We start from the raw sequence: 16,557 nt of genomic DNA, 5'->3' as shown, positions 1-16,557 counted from the left end.
CGTAGGAATATTCTTCTGTCTACAAATGGAGAAAGGGAATTAACCACCCGTGGAGTTGAGCGTAAATCCCCCCACCCCCGCTGTTCTCTCCACAGATCACCTTTGATGTCCCCTCTTATAGTCTCACCTGATGGTTTGAAAAGATGAGCTCTCCATCCTGCACTGAGCGCAGGGGCGCGTTGCTAACCAGTTGCTTCACTGGCTCAAAGGAATTGGTGAGTTCAAGAACAATATTGACTCCGAGATTCCCGGCAAGACGCCGTAAGTATAAAGTTTGTAAGAGTTCAAATGCCTGACTTTCACTCTTGTCCGATTCCTTGCAGGATGCAGCTTGATCCTAATGAAGAGTTCCTCGTGGCAACCGGTAGTATTCTGGTAAGGATTTGTATTTACCAACACAGTTCGATAAAATAATGTCAATATGTAACCTGTTGCTTTCTCCCTTATTCAGGCGCTGAGAGAAAGTATGAAGTCTTGGGGAATAATACCTCCGGCGGTAAAATCAGGTAAGTCTATTGTGGTGAGGAGGGTTCACCTTGTTAGTCCCTTTGTTTCACCTTGCTGTCCTTTTGTTTCCCCTTAGGGGCCGGGTTTCGGCGAAGATGCAGTGGAAGCTGCGCCGACCCGTGAAGAGGAATAGTACCCCCGGTGGTAAATTCAGGTAAGTCTATGGCAGGGTAACTAATATTCCTCTGTGTATTCCCTTGGCTCACCTTACTGTTCTTGTCTTCTCCTTAGGTGCCAGAGTGCGGCGGGAACATACAAGAGGATGCGGTGGAATGTGAAGATGCTGCGAAGGCCGGTGAGGTCAGCGCGGCGGTGCAGCAGGCGAGGCGACGCGCATAAAATAACTTCTTTCTTCCAGCTCGAAGGCGCAATGAATCGGGAATTCAGGTAAGGATTAAAGGTATTGCTCTTGTGCTAACCTTTTCTCCTTCTTTCTCCCTTTTTCTAGGAGCTCCAAACTCGAGGCGGGTGTGGCAGAAGGCTGGATGCAGACTTGCAGGCACGGTGAGCGTTACGCTGCTGGATGCAGAATAACGCAAAGCGTGTGCTGCTCTTCGGGCGTGGTTTAAATAGCCTCCAAAGTAGTCCCAGTTAAGTATTCCTCTCCAGCCCCGCCCGAGTAAAAAATAGTCCCTAAGTAAAGTAGTCCCTTCCAAGCCTCTTTTGGCTTGGAGCTCTTGCAGCATGGTCTGCATCAGGTACGTTTGCAGCATGGTCTGCATCAGGTGAGTTTTAATCTATGAGCCTGGCGCCTATGGCGCCAGGACTGACTCTCCATATGAGCCTGGCGCCATAGGCGCCAGGACTGGACCCAAATAGCCCCTAGCAAGGGTTGTTGGGCTTGCTTAGGATAACTTGATGCCTGCTTCCGGGGTTGCTATACGTGGTCTGGGTCCCCGGGGGTAGGCATCATGACAGCACTCCCCCCCAAGGCCCCTCCTAAAGTCGTTCTTCCCTGTGGTTTCGGTTTGTCTGGGAAATTTCGGTGGAATTTTTTCACCAATCGGGGTGCATGAACATGGTCACTAGGTTCCCATGACCTTTCCTGTGGTCCGTAACCTTTCCAGTCGATTAAATAAAAGAGTTTTGACTTTCAGCTCTGGAGTCCAGGATGTTCTTAACTTCAAATTCGGGTTCTCTGTCTACAAGGATAGGGTCTGGTGGCTTGGTTAGTCTTGTCCCTGGTTGCACTGGCTTCAAAAGTGACACATGAAAGACGGGGTGAATTCGCATATTAGCAGGTAAGTCCAACTTGACAGCCACCGGGTTGATAATGGCCTTAATAGAGTAAGGTCCCAAATATCTGGGGTTAAAGGTCCGTGTTCCCTTTAGAGGTATATGTTTTGTGGCTAACCATACTTGGTCCCCTATCTGGTATTGTGGAGTATCACTTCTATGCCGATCAGCATCTTTCTTGTATTTTTCTTTCGCCTGTTTTAAATGTGTAGTTGCTTCCTTAAAGGCTTGTGTAATCGTAGCGTGCAGATGGTCCACTGCGGGCATTTCTAAGTGTTGGGGTGAGTCAAGGTCTGAGGTTCAAGGATGGTGCCCATATAAGGTATAAAAGGAGCTTTGTCCAGTTCCAGAGAGTACTGAATTATTGTATGCATATTCGGCGATCCAAAGAATGTCTTTCCAATTACTCTCAGTCTGATGTAACATACAACGCAGGTATTGTTCGAGAGTCTGGTTGGTCCTCTCCGTTTGACCATTGGTCTGGGGGTGGTGACTGGACGATAACCTCACATCGATTTGGGCCAATTGACAGCATTTTTTCTAAAAATGTGAAATGAATTGACTGCCCCGGTCAGAGACCAATATGGATGGAAATCTGTGTATACGAACAATGTTTTCGAGGAACTCCTTGGCCAGGATTGAAGCTGAAGGTAATCCCTTTAAAGGAATAAAGTGGGCCATCTTGAAAAAAAGATCCACAATAACTAGAATGGTGTTAAATCCATTGCATAGGGGTAGATCAGTAATAAACGATAAGGTGTGCCATGGTGTAGGCGGAATGTCTAAAGGTTGTAAGAGTCCAGCTGGTGTTTCCTTTTGACTTTTGTTTTGGGCGCAAATGCCACAAGACATTACAAATGATTTAATATCCTTTCGTCAGGTGGGCCACCAGAATTGTCTTTTAATTTTAGCTTCAGTTTTTGCAATACCTGGGTGCCCCTCCATTAGGGTATCATGATAACGGGAAATGACTAGCTCTTGTAGTTCCTTGTGTGGTAGAAATAGCCGCCCTTGGTAATAAGGCAGATCATTGGTGACAGAGTAGTCCGGGCCTTTTTTTACCCAGTCCTGCAGGGCTGTAGGATCAAAGAGTTGCTGGATCTTTACCTGAGTGTCCTCTAGTGTCTGTAGAGTAGTCATGCCAAGAATTCTTTGTTCGGAAATTATAGGTACTGGTTCTGGGTTCACTTCTGCCTCTCCCATCCCTATTCGGGATAAGGCGTCTGCTTTACCATTCTTACAACCTGGTCGATGGGTTATTACGAAATCGAACTCGGCAAAGAACAATGCCCATCGGAGTTGACGTGACGATTGGGCCTTGGCTGTCTTTAAATACTGTAAGTTCCGGTGATCAGTGATCACAGTAATTGTATGCCTGGCACCGAGAAGATAGTGCCGCCAAGCCGTGAAGGCGGATTTGATGGCTAATAACTCCTTGTCGGTAACCGCATAGTTTAACTCGGGTGCCGAGAACTTTCTGGACCAAAATGCTACTGGATGAAGCTGGCCAGTTTCATGGTCCTTTTGAGACAGGACAGCTCCCATTGCTAGACTGGATGCATCAGTTTCCACTATGTATGGAAGTTCAGGGCGCGGGTGCTTTAATACAGGTGCAGACGTGAATTTCGCTTTCAGCTCTTGGAAGGCATTTTCAGCTTCTTCAGTCCACATAAAGCGTTTATTTTTTCGCAAGAGTGCTGTGATGGGATGTACAACATGTGAAAAATCCGGGATGAATCTGCGGTAGAAATTGGCAAAGCCGAGCATGCTTTGTACTCCTTTAACTGAACTTGGTGATGGCCACTTAAGGATTGCGGCCACCTTTCGTGAGTCCATTCGGACTCCCTTTGGGTCAGGATAAACCCAAGGAATTCAACTTCTGTGGCATGAAAAACACATTTTTACAGTTTTGCATAAGGTTTGTGCTGGTGCAATTTTTCAAGGACTGCTCGGACGTGCTTCACATGGTCAGATTCTGAAGAGGAGTATACTAGAATATCATCGATATATACGACAACACAAACGTCAATGAGTTCACAAAGGACATCGTTCATGAAGTATTGGAAGGCTGCTGGTGCATTGCACAACCAGAAAGGCATCACCTGGTATTCGAATAACCCATACTTAGTGCGGAAAGCAGTCTTCCATTCGTCGCATTCTTTTACACGTACCAGATGGTATGCCCCCCGGAGATCTAATTTAGTGTATATACAAGCGTCCTTCAATTGGTCTAGTAGTTCAGGGATCAGAGGCAATGGGTATCGGTTCTTAACAGTTATCTGGTTCAATGAGCGGTAGTCTATGCACATTCTGAGGTCACCTTCCTTTTTGGGCACGAAGAACACAGCTGAAGATGCAGGGGACTTGGATGGGCGAATAAAGCCATTGGCAAGGTACTGGTCTAAGTATTGTCATAGGTGAAGGTTCTCAGGTTCCGTAAGGGCATAGATCCTGCTACAAGGTGGTTGTGCACTGGGTATGAGATCGATTTGACAATCGTACGATCTGTGAGGAGGTAAGGTGTTTGCCTGTTCTTTTTGGAAGACATCCTGGAATTCTTAGTATTCTGGAGGTAGTTGCATGACTGCTGTGGTTACTGTGGCCAGGCCTGCGTTCTGACTTTTCTTTGGGTAACAGGTTAGTGCACAATCCGGGAAGGTTATTCTCTTCTCTCGCCAATCAATACAAGGATTATGTGTTTCCAACCAAGGTATTCCCAGTATTATTTGGAACTGTGGGGCTTTGATTAGATCAAACACAATAGTCTCTCGATGCCCATCCTGACCCAATAGTGTCATCTCTGTGGTGGAATGAGTTACAGGCCCAGAGCCAATTTCAGTTCCATCGACTGTGGTGATGACATCTGAGGTGGTTTTTCGGCAGAGAGGTAGATTCATCCTGGAAGCCAATTCATAGTCCACATAGTTTCCTATGGCCCTGCTATCAATGTATGCCCTTACTGCGTGCATACGCGATGGCTGCCCTGGATCTACAAGGACCATTGGTATAATGAAATGCGAGGTCTGAGTATCCTTCTTCAAGCGGACCTCTACGCTTGTCGGCGTGGTCATTTCCCGAGTCTGACTCCATTTGGCTTTTATCAGCAGCTCCTACCACCTTCTTGGGTGGTTTTACAGGGCAATCCTGTAGAAAATGCCCAGAAGTCCCACAATATAGACACAATTGCATTTGCCGTCTCCTTTCTCTTTCCTTCTAGGTTAAGGATCCTTTAACCCCTCCGATTTGCATGGGTTCTGAAGCATCTGCTCCTTTGGGGTTAGCATGGGTTTTGACCAACACCAGATTCTCAAACTTGGCTCGATCAGCCTTTCTGTTCTGAAGTCTGTGATCTAACTGGACCACTAAGTCTATATATTCAGCGCAGTCTTGAGGTGGGTTCACAACTTGAGCCAAGACATCCTTGAGTTCTCCTCAAAGCCCTCGATGAAATAACGTGATTCGTTTTATCTCAGGCCATCCAGTTTCCACTATCAACCTATTAAAGGTTGCGATGTAGGATAGAAGGTCCTGGTTACCCTGTCGTACGGACAAAAGTTCGTTATCCAGGGCCTGTCCTTGGGAATTCCGGGCAAATAGTCTTTCCATGCTCGTTTGAAAGCCCTGAAAATCCTGAAGAATCGGGTCATCCTGAGTAACTAGTGGAATTGACCAATCAGCTGCACTGCCGCTGAGATATGACAATACAAAGGCTACCTTGGCTTGATCGTTTGGGAAGGCTCCAGGTCTGCATAAAAAGTGCAAGCAGCATTGGTTCATAAACACAGCGAACCTTTTGGGATCTCCGGCAAAGCGTTCGGGTGGAGCTAATGGAATATTTCCTGGTAGGTTTATTTGCACAGGGTTACTCGATAACAGAGGAGCTGGATTTCCCCCGGAACCAGGTAGGGGTGCTTGTCCAGCCTGGCTTTGCAATAGTTGCCTAGCAAGGTCATCAGTTCGCTCCTTTGACAAAATCAGTTCTCTTCTAAGAGCATTGGTTTCCTGACGGGCGGAATGCACTTCAGCCCTCAGTTCCCCTAGTAATTGGGCCAATTGGTCAGTCTCTGAGGTATCCATAACGCCCGGGTGGGAATTTGTGGGTGGTCTTCGCGTTCTGTTATGCTCACCTGGCTCCCACAGAGGCGTCGATCGGAACTGGACAGCTGCGGTCTCCACCAATGTGACGCTTAGGGCCGAGATGACAGACTGGACTGGCCCACCTAGCTTCGTTTGCTTGGCCCGTAGGAATATTTTTCTGCAAATGGAGAAAGGGAATTAACCACCCGTGGAGTTGAGCGTAAATCCCCCCACCCCTGCTGTTCTCCCCACAGATCACCTTTGATGTCCCCTCTTATAGTCTCACCTGATGGTTTGAAAAGATGAGCTCTCCATCCTGCATTGAGCGCAGGGGCCCGTTGATAACCAGTTGCTTCACTGGCTCGAAGGAATTGGGGAGTTCCAGAACAATATTGACTCCGAGATTCCCGGCAAGACGCCGTAAGTATAAAGTTCGTAAGAGTTCAAATGCCTGACTTTCACTCTTGTCCGATTCCTTGCAGGTTGCAGCTTGATCCTAATGAAGAGTTCCTCGTGGCAACCGGTAGTATTCGGGTAAGGATTTGTATTTTCCAACGCAGTTCGATAAAATAATGTCAATATGTAACATGTTGCTTTCTCCCTTATTCAGGCGCTGAGAGAAAGTATGAAGTCTTGGGGAATAATACCTCTGGCGGTAAAATCAGGTAAGTCTATTGTGGTGAGGAGGGTTCCCCTTGTTAGTCCCTTTGTTTCACCTTGCTGTCCTTTTGTTTCCCCTTAGGGGCCAGGGTTCAGAGAAGATGCAGTGGAAGCTGCGCCGACCCGTGAAGAGGAATAGTACCCCCGGTGGGAAAAAATCAGGTAAGTCTATGGGAGGGTAACTAATATTCCTCTGTGTATTCCCTTGGCTCACCTTGCTGTTCTTGTCTTCTCCTTAGGTGCCGTAGTGCGGCGGGAACATACAGGAGGATGCGGTGGAATGTGAAGATGCTGCGAAGGCCGGTGAGTGCAGCGCGGCGCTGCAGCAGGCGAGGCGACGCGCATAAAATAACTTCTTTCTTCCAGCTCGAAGGCACGATGGATCGGGAATTCAGGTAAGGATTAAAGGTATTGATCTTGTTCTAACCTTTTCTCCTTCTTTCTCCCTTTTTCTAGGAGCTCCAAACTCGAGGCGAGCGTGGCAGACGGCTGGATGCAGACTTGCAGGCATGGGTGAGCGCTACGCTGCTGGATGCAGAATAACGCGAAGCGTGTGCTGCTCTTCGGGCGTGGTTTAAATAGCCGCCAAAGTAGTCCCAGGTAAGTATTCCTCCCCAGCCCCGCCTGAGTAAAAAATAGTCCCTAAGTAAAGTAGTCCCTTCCAAGCCTCTTTTGGCTTGGAGCTCTTGCAGCATGGTCTGCATCAGGTACGTTTGCAGCATGGTCTGCATCAGGTGAGTTTTAATCTATGAGCCTAGCGCCTATGGCGCCAGGACTGACTCTCCATATGAGCCTGGCGCCATAGGCGCCAGGACTTGACCCAAATAGCCCCTAGCAGGGTTTGTTGGACTTGCTTAGGATAACTTGATGCCTGCTTCCGGGGTTGCTGGACGTGGTCTGGGTCCCTGGGGGTAGGCATCATGACAATAGGTTATTATGAACACCCTTGGGCACTAAGCCACACACCCACCTGCATGGTGCTAATATTATCAATCATACTGGCCTATCATATTTCTTACAGGAGTTATTCTCCTTTCTATCCCACATGGTCTACGAGCGGCACAACGCATAACTCTAGTACCTGAATGTTCATTTACATGATGGACCATGTCGCATTAAGGTAAATACCGAACCTTATCTACCCTCACTCCACACCTGTTAGTCACCTGAACCAGCACTCACAGCAATCGCAATTACAGTTGGTCTGACAATTACAACTCCCACCCCCAACCACCGCCTATAGGAATCTACTGATAAACATCACCTTGAATCATACTATCAACGAGCACACTGGCAAGTTGATGGACCCCGCAAAATGCTGACACACAAGCCAGCAGCTGGCATACCCCTCCCTTACTCACTATTCATGGGGGTAACCACGCATGTGAAGCACAAGGGTGGACCCCGCAAAATGCTGACACACAAGCCAGCAGCTGGCATACCCCTCCCTTACTCACTATTCATGGGGGTAACCACGCATGTGAAGCACAAGGGTGGACCCCGCAAAATGCTGACACACAAGCCAGCAGCTGGCATACCCCTCCCTTACTCACTATTCATGGGGGTAACCACGCATGTGAAGTACAAGGCAGCCCACTACACCGTGAAACAACTAATGCAACCAAGCATAGTGGTGTGTTCTAGGAATTACTCAATCCAAACCACACCTGTTAATGAAACCATGCCTTTGTCTCATGCGAGACCATTTCCTTTGCCTCTCTAGTTCTTACAGGCTAACGCTTCCGGATTGTACAGTAATCTAAATTTCTAAACTATAAATGCAATGCATTGCTGTATGTTACAACGAAACTGTAACCAAACATCAGATATCATAACCAAATGGTTTGAACTTTCTTGGTAAATACCCAGATTTTGAGTTATTAGCCTAGAGGAAGCCATAGATTGGCGAAACAAGAGGCACATGCACTAAGCGGTCATTGTTGGCTGTTCATCACTTGATCTGTATGCAATGGCTGATTAAGATTGCACATGAATGCACCCAAGATAAATGATTTAACCGTCACATAATTTTTCACCTAATTAGCGCACCTCTAGTTAAAACAAACAAGAAATAGAATTATTTGAATGACTGTTCGCAGGCATTGAGCGCACAAGTGTGAGGGGTCACCCAATTTATCCATGTACATTTGTTCATACCGGTAGGTGTTACGTTCTTCACCCACCAGATGCTGACCGTGGCAAATTTTTCTGAACGAAAATATCATTAATATAGACACATAAATTGGCACAGTACCACTTGGAAACAACCACCAACCCATATTTACCAATAATGTGCCTTGTGCTCATGTTTACTGCAGTAACTTAAATGCAGGATAAAGGTCATCACCTTATTATGCAAAGCTGTTCTCTTCTTTCATACTATACTACTAGTATTCAGAGAGGCCAGCCAAACTGAGTCAAAAACAAATAGCGCAGTGACTATCAAAAATTCTCTTAGGTCATTCTTCATTCTATCCAGCACCACCTCTCCTCTTCTAGAAGGCTGTTCGCGGGGACCGATCCCAGAGCACATGCGGGTAGATACAAGTGCCAAACCATTGTGTTAGCTTCATGTGGTTCCGCCTTTACCAATGTTCTTCCACATCTTGCACTCTTGGTGAGATCTAGGTGTTTTTTTTTTACACACAATAACTCTTTACAGTCGTGCTACAGGGGCTTACATATCACCATTAAGAGTCTTCAGAGCGGTGTAGCTATTAAGAGCTTTAAGCACCATAGGCCATGCATGGACTGGGTTCCAAGGGGATCTACTATTGACCAACTCTCGGGCATGGCTCACAATAACATAATTAAGAATCTGGTTGCAGACAATGCTGCAGTCGGGTATGCTGGCCGGAGAAGAGTCTACAGATGACGGCACCAGGCACCAACAAAAATCTGACCAGCAGAAAGTTAGGATTCAGGGGACCTCCACAATATAGATAAGACTGCTGCAGTGCAATGAAGAGGTCCAGGAAACTAGGGTGCAGAGCTGAGTTCCAATGACTGGTCTTCCACTGGTAGTGGTGTTGGTTCTGGGCACCAAGAATGGCAGGTGAAGCCTCTGGCGATGGAACGATGAGACCAGTGATTTAGCCAAGGTCATGTGGACCCTCATAAAACCACCCACAAGCTTGTGAACTATGAAACAGCAGCAGCTGCCACAAGTTATCGGAGCAGGTCAGTGGATCCTCCAGCCAGGATGGGAACTGCAAGACAGTATGATGGAGGCTCCTTGTCATGAAGGACCACAGACAAATCTAGGATAGTCTAACGCATGAGTAGGAGGTTCAAGGCAGCACACAACAGCTGCAGAGATGGAGGATCTGACCCCACTGGACCTAGGGGAGGAATCATTGAAGATGGTTCTGTTAGGTTCATGCCTCAGGGGAAATGAGCACAGTGGACCCAAGTTACAAATTAATATACTTACGTACATTTTTCTTAGTTACAGTCTGTCTCTGGTTACAAGATAATGAGTATTACAAGATAATGAGTACAGCAATCCCCCGGTCACCCTCACATCCATCCATGTGATATTCATACGGGTCACTTACCCAGGATTCCCTGAATCCATTCAATGGCATCACTCATGCAAGCTCATATACTGAAGCACAAGATAACCGTTTGCCACTGGTCAAAAATCAGCAAAGTCTCACCATCGGGTAGAGAATCGGGTGCCCAGCAACAGAGCTTTCAGCAGCATCCTCAGAATCAACTTTTCCTTCCAAGCACACATGAGCAGTTCCAGGTAGTCAACTGACAGATGGGTCAGTGCCTCCACAGTTATATACATTCACAGGGTGGGGGGAGACCACTGCACTGAAAACGCAACAAATGCACCTTTCAAATATGGTTAGCCTCTAAGTCAGTGGACGCTAGCCTTGCTCGTGTTTCAGTTGCACACACAAAGTTTTTGAGTGAGGTCTTCAGCACACATAGAGAAGATGTTGTTAGCTCAGAATCGGAGCTCACTTAGGCAAATGGCTAAAGACGTCTGTTTCTACTGAGAAAACACACAATAAGCAAAACAATGCCAATGGTTAACTTACTAGAGATTAAAAATACCACTCGGCTATTGTGCTCCCACTCAGGGAGGAAATGGCTACTAATATGGTAAAATGGCTACAGGTATTGCAGCCTCCAAAAAATGTAAAGGCCTGCCACCAGCCTGTAACTCCATTACACTGCCTAGATAAGAAAATACACTCAAGGACACTATGAAGCAAATTTGGAGTCCCGCCCAGCCCTTGTCTGGCCTTCCAAGCTAGCCCATAACAAATAAGGTGCGGTCTTAAGTGTAATTTTGGATGAAGCTTTACCGTGGACAGAAATAGGTCGGGTGCATACAAATAACACTGGGCTAGCGAAGTGAGTCAAAAATGACATTCTAACCTAACATGCACCTTTCCAGAATACTTGATATTTTGGGGCACACTGACGTGACATGTTTGATAGTGCAAAGGCGCCGTAAATCAAGTGGCCGAGTGCACCTTGTCCCAGTGTGACTCTTCCCTGTACTATTGCCTGTAAGCAATGGTGGCCATTGACCTTTATCAATGGGCCACAGTGTTGGCAAACCCCTTCCTGGTTACTCCCACTGCAGAGCAAGCACTAACCATGTGCATCGCGGTGGCCTCTCAAAATGAAAGTGGAATCCATTATAATTTAGTTGCGCAAATACAAACCTATGGTCACATTTAAAGTGATAGCTTGATATACGTACACTTAATCTGGTTTTCTGCACTGTGCAGCATCTCTGGGAAACCTTGGTAGCCAGCCCTTCCTTGGAGCTCTGTGTCACACGAACCTGAAACCGGTTTGGACCTGCGGAAAAGAGGAGATATTACTACGTATCCTTCTAGTGATTTACACTTGTAACATTTTACATCGGTCATCATATTTGAACTAATCACCCAGGAAAAGTTGGAAGGAGCTTAGGGTTCTGAGGAGTGGTGGCAGATGAATTTTGTCACTGGAAGGGAGTAAATATTTCCCATGAATGAGCAAAGTGTAACCAGGGAGCCCAGAATCAACAAAGGACGGTTTCGGGAACATACATTTTAAATAATTGGTTAAATTGTGGCCCTTTACAGCACACACGTGTTGTAAAACAAATTTGATGAACATCTATGCAATATACAATTGCTTCTGTAGGGTAATACATGAAAGTATCCAATATTTGCCAGTTCACCAACTGTACACAGGAGCATTGCATTTTTATAATGCCCTTGCCCACAATATACACACGCATTGTCATTGTAAAACACATTTCATGATGCCTAGGCCTACAACATATGCCAGTACTCTTCCAGTGTGATAAGACATCGTTCTTGATATGTCAATGCATGAATGAGTTGTTGCCTCTGTAAGAATACCCTCATGTTCGCTTTGACCAACAATGTCCGTATTATTCTGGAAGAACATATTTGTTTGTTGTGCCCAATAATCACAGTGATGCGCTGTCAGAACACACTGACGTTGCTGGGCCTATAATGCTGCGTTGTATTGTCACTCTGTTGGAAGAACTCCTCATGCATGGATGTGAGAGGGATGAGCCGCAAAGGACTTGGTTGGTCTGGCTGCCACCCGATGCACCTCTCAGAGAGTGGGTGGAGTGGGACCCTGCACCCTCGCCATCCCCACCAGGACACAGTATTACAATGCTATGGGCGGTAAAAACCCCAACAGCAGGGACCTCCCAAACCCACCAGCATGGTTGTTTGAAGCTATAGCTCACAAACAAGAATATCGATTTGGCCTTACTTTGTGCAAACAGGAACTGAACAGGACACACCGCATTTACCAATCAATACATGTGTGGAGTTTGGAGTTTAAAGAACACATCCTGGAACTTACGTGCTATCCGAAATGAGTAAGGGAAGGCACTATGACTGCAATGGAGATGCCACGGTAAGGAGCATTTTAGTCTACAGAAGGCACAGAATGTCACAGACAGATGAAAGCTTCCATGAGAGATTTCAAGATGGTGGCAATGTCGCGCACCTCGTATGAAGTGGCAAAACAAGTGAGTGAAATCCGATAATTAACCAATGCGGAAACGCTTGTTTAACCAAATTCAAAGATTTATCACGGGTAACTAAGTGGATAATCCAATCCAAAACTCAGACAAAAACCTCAGACAAAGGTGTGACGTCTAACAGAAGTCCAGTGACGTCTAAAAGAAGTCCATCGGGATCTGCATGCTGGGAACCGAGAAGCAAGTTGTGGTGAGAGCCATCCAAGTGAATTAAGAGAAACGGGTTGTGGCGAGACCTTTGATGACTGAAGAACTAAGGATGTACAGAGACCTGATCAGAGGAATGTTTTGAATCAAGATCGCAGAGATACTTGAACATGTGAATGCTGAGACCCCAAGATCTTGGGAAGACCTGTTCTGAATGTTAAGGTCTGCGAGAGAGGAATTACGTAAAGTGGGACACCGGAGGATGGAGATAAATCCACATTTCAGTGAGGAGCGACGATGGGAAAAGGACACCTGGGCAAGGTCTGTTGGGCGAGACTGAAAGCAGGAAGACCAAAGGATGGTCCAGACTACGATAGAATCACACAAGAGCCTTCCCAGGAGAATGTGTTTGGTTTTGTGTGTGACTAGGGATCGGCATTATAAAATAGGATTAGTAAACTCTTTTGTTGGCCAAGAATTAGAATAGTTGCATTCTTAGAAAAGAGTGACACCTGGATGCCTAGGACTATTGAGCATAGTTTTGGAAACATTTTTGGCTAGATATTTAAGACACTTGTTATAGACTATGGTGTACCTGAAGTGACAAGGACCCATAAGACTAGGATTGAATTTAATTTGAGGAACAACACAACTGAAGGATTTGGACACCTGAGAAATCATCCACTTATTTTAACTCATTCTGGACACTGTTGCCATTAGAAACGTTATTTTAATTTGTAGAGGTTTCTCTTGTTTCTATAGGCATTTGGCCAAAACACTTCACATACGAGAATTGTGACAGAATGGCTATCGGAGAGGATGGTATAGCATGAGCTTTGTTTATTTTTATGTACTAAAATGATGTATGGAATTCTGACTTTGAAGTTCAATTTTGCTAATCAGACCCAACTTCATAAATGCACCATGCAAAAAAGCATAGTGTACATGTGAGAATCTGCTGGGGGCAGTCTCCTGACACCTCTAGCAAACTGTCTTTTAATGTCAATAGTGTAGGACAAAGGCCATATGTGCATTCATGAATGCAGCCTGCTGGAGCCCAAAGTTTTGACAGACTAGGCAGAGTTGCATTTGTGATCAAATGCTCCCTTTACCCCAAGTTATAGATGCCTGTCCTGGGAGGCTGGTGGCACACTATTCTGTAAAATTAAGGTCTGTATGGTTTGACAGGGTGGCCCCTGAGATTGCACAGATTGCAAGACTTTGATGTCATTTTAATTATGAACATAGTGACCAGTGTCCATTCCATGACAAAGCTCTGTGTGGATCTGCTCTCTGTGGACGGAGGCATCTCTGCTGCCTGATCCCTGGAACCAGGATCCTGTTCATTGGAGCTGGAGGACCGCTGCAGGTGCTCTCAGCCAAACTTACTGGAGTGCAAGTGCAGAGAAAAGAACTCACATTGTCCCTGTCTACTATGGACTGGGCCTCCCAGCAACCCAGAAGTCGAAGAACCGCCCAGGGCCCTGATTCCAACCTCAAACTGCTTGTGGGCTACATCAAAATCCCCTGCCTTTCCCAAGCTTCTTCATACTACGTATCATTGTTGCTTGTGAACCACACCATGTGTTGGACCCAGTCATCCAGCTCGCCAACCCAATGCCATATCACTGCCTCAAAGTGCCTTGAAGTCTTTTTTTAAAACCTTTGAGGTGTAGTAACAAGACTAAGAGGTATGTGAAGTGGGCATGTCCCCCTGGAATGCCCTTGAGGGCCCCAGTGAAGTGTAAGACCCCACTGTAACTCTTTTTCCATATTATACATATTCTACTCCCAGACATTGCTCCTGAACTGATTGCCTGTTTACCCCCATCCTCAACACCCAGTGTTCCCTTTCACTATGAAGGTATGTCTTCTCTGTGTTCTCTCCTGCAGGGGTGGAATCTTAGTGGTTTTATTCGTTCCTTGCATTTATTTAGACCTTTGATTGGCCATTATTTTATTTTGGGTCATTGCACTATTGCTGTTTGGGTCCTACTGGGCCAGCTCACTCCCCTTCTGAGAGTACTGCCTGCCCTCGGCTTGTGCTACCCAAAGTCGTAAAGGAGGTATACTGTTGTGCCTTGTTCACCTTTATTTTTTTTAAAATAAAACATTTTATTGTTTTTCACAACATAGTCAAGACAACCGCTCAACAAGAAAGCAAAAACCCAAAACGAAGGCGAAAGCACTCCAGGACAGCATCCCCAGCCCAAATTCAACATAGTATTAGTATCACCGACCACCTAGATCTTCTCCCCAGACCCTCTCCCCATCTGTCCATTCAGTAATTACCATTGTCCCGGCCCTCAAGGCCCAGTCTCTTCCCACTTCCCCCATATCTTAGATGCTTTTGTTGGACAGCCTCTCGTAGCATAGATCCGTCGTTCCATCATGGCACATGAGTCCATATACAGTACCCACTGTTCCAGTGTCGGGGGGTCTGGCACTCCCCATTTCTGTGCGATGTTACGCTTCATTAGGGCCGCCACTGTGTTCAAAAGGAGTTTTTCCCATTTGCTGGAATCGGACTCGTCTGGCACACCCAGGACTAGGACCCTCGGGTCCAGTTCAATAGAGTGAGTGAGTGCCCTGGACAGTTCTGTACAGCAAGCGTTCCAGAAGGCGCGGATCCGGGGGCATGACCACAGGATATGAAAGAAAGTTCCTTCTTCTTCTCCAGATCGGAGAGAGTTCGAGCTCTTTGCCCTCTTCCAGCCATATAAAGTAGTAGTCCTGGGGTAGTACACTCTGTGCAGGATTTTAAGTTGCACTAGCCTGAGCCTAGAGGAAATAGCCACCTCCCGCGGGTGCATTAGAACCTGGATCCAGTCTTCTGGGTCTATTTCCCCTACATCTCTTTCCCATTTGGTCTTTAGTCTCGATAACTCAGAGGTAGCAAAAGATGTGATTGCGTTATAGAGGGTGGACGTGCATTTGGTGGGGATGTACGCTGGCAGAATATTACATTCTATCGGTGTATAGTCGGGGACCGTATCTTCCGAAGATATGTGAGCTATCAGGGCATGAGTCAATTGTATGAAGTGGTATCGTTCGGTATTTGGCAGTTGGAATTTGTCCTGCATGTCTTCGAACGAGATTAGTTTCCCGTCCCTCAGGATATCTTCTACCTTCAAAATTCCCGCTCTCACCCAGCGCGGCCACGGTTCAAGTTTCCCAATTTCTTTTAAGTTGCTATTTTGCCATAGGGGTTGCGCTGCAGTAATTTTATTCCGCCACCCAACAAACACGTGGGCCTGTCTCCAAATGGTGATGGTGTGGGTCCTAGTTGTCGACAGAAGGGGCCGCTGTGGGGACTGGTATAGTAGATGTATTGGATCTATACCATGCATGGCGTCTACTTCGGCCTTAATGTGAGGTAGTGCCTGGTCTCCGTGAAGCAGGTCATTGACCACCGCGAGTTGTGAAGCCCAGTAATAGGTTTGGAGGCGGGGTACCCCTATCCCACCCTCCCAAATAGACCTCTGCAAAGTACTCAATGCTATACGCGACTGGCCTCCCCCACAAATGAGTTCCCTGAGAAGGGTTTCTATACGGTTGAATTCAGAGGTGGGGATCGTGAGTAGGGCATTCTGTAGAACATAGAGGAATCTTGGAAGTGCCATCATTTTGAAAAGTGCAGCTCTGTCCATGAGAGTCAGGGGGAGAAATTTCCAATGATGGACAACATTAACAAACCGGTCTATAATCGGTTGAAGATTATGCGTTGCATATTTAGTAAGATCACTTTTTATCCAGATCCCCAAGTACCTGAAGCCCCGCTGCTCCATCCGGTACGGGCAGTCCGGTGGGCTGGCCTGTTCTCCCCCCTTCTCCCCCCTTCACCGGGAAGAGTACAGATTTCTTCCAGTTAATTCTTAAACCGCTAAACT

General features: G+C 46.5%; 1 protein-coding gene across 2 annotated transcripts in view; it reads right to left on the bottom strand.

The window, feature by feature from the left end:
• Nucleotides 1-16,557, bottom strand: part of AHRR (aryl hydrocarbon receptor repressor) — a 1,406,519-nt gene that overhangs the window by 99,836 nt on the left and 1,290,126 nt on the right. For both annotated transcript variants that reach the window (XM_069620459.1, XM_069620460.1), the window contains exon 9: nt 11,207-11,307. In XM_069620459.1, the coding sequence (XP_069476560.1) occupies nt 11,207-11,307 (101 nt within the window). The remainder of the gene's footprint in view (nt 1-11,206; nt 11,308-16,557) is intronic.

Source organism: Ambystoma mexicanum, chromosome 5q (assembly GCF_040938575.1).
Source record: "Ambystoma mexicanum isolate Mex_15411 chromosome 5q, UKY_AmexF1_1, whole genome shotgun sequence".
NCBI lineage: Eukaryota > Metazoa > Chordata > Amphibia > Caudata > Ambystomatidae > Ambystoma > Ambystoma mexicanum.
The sequence above is the reverse complement of the archived record's forward strand: the minus strand, read 5'-3'. Positions and strand labels throughout refer to the sequence as shown.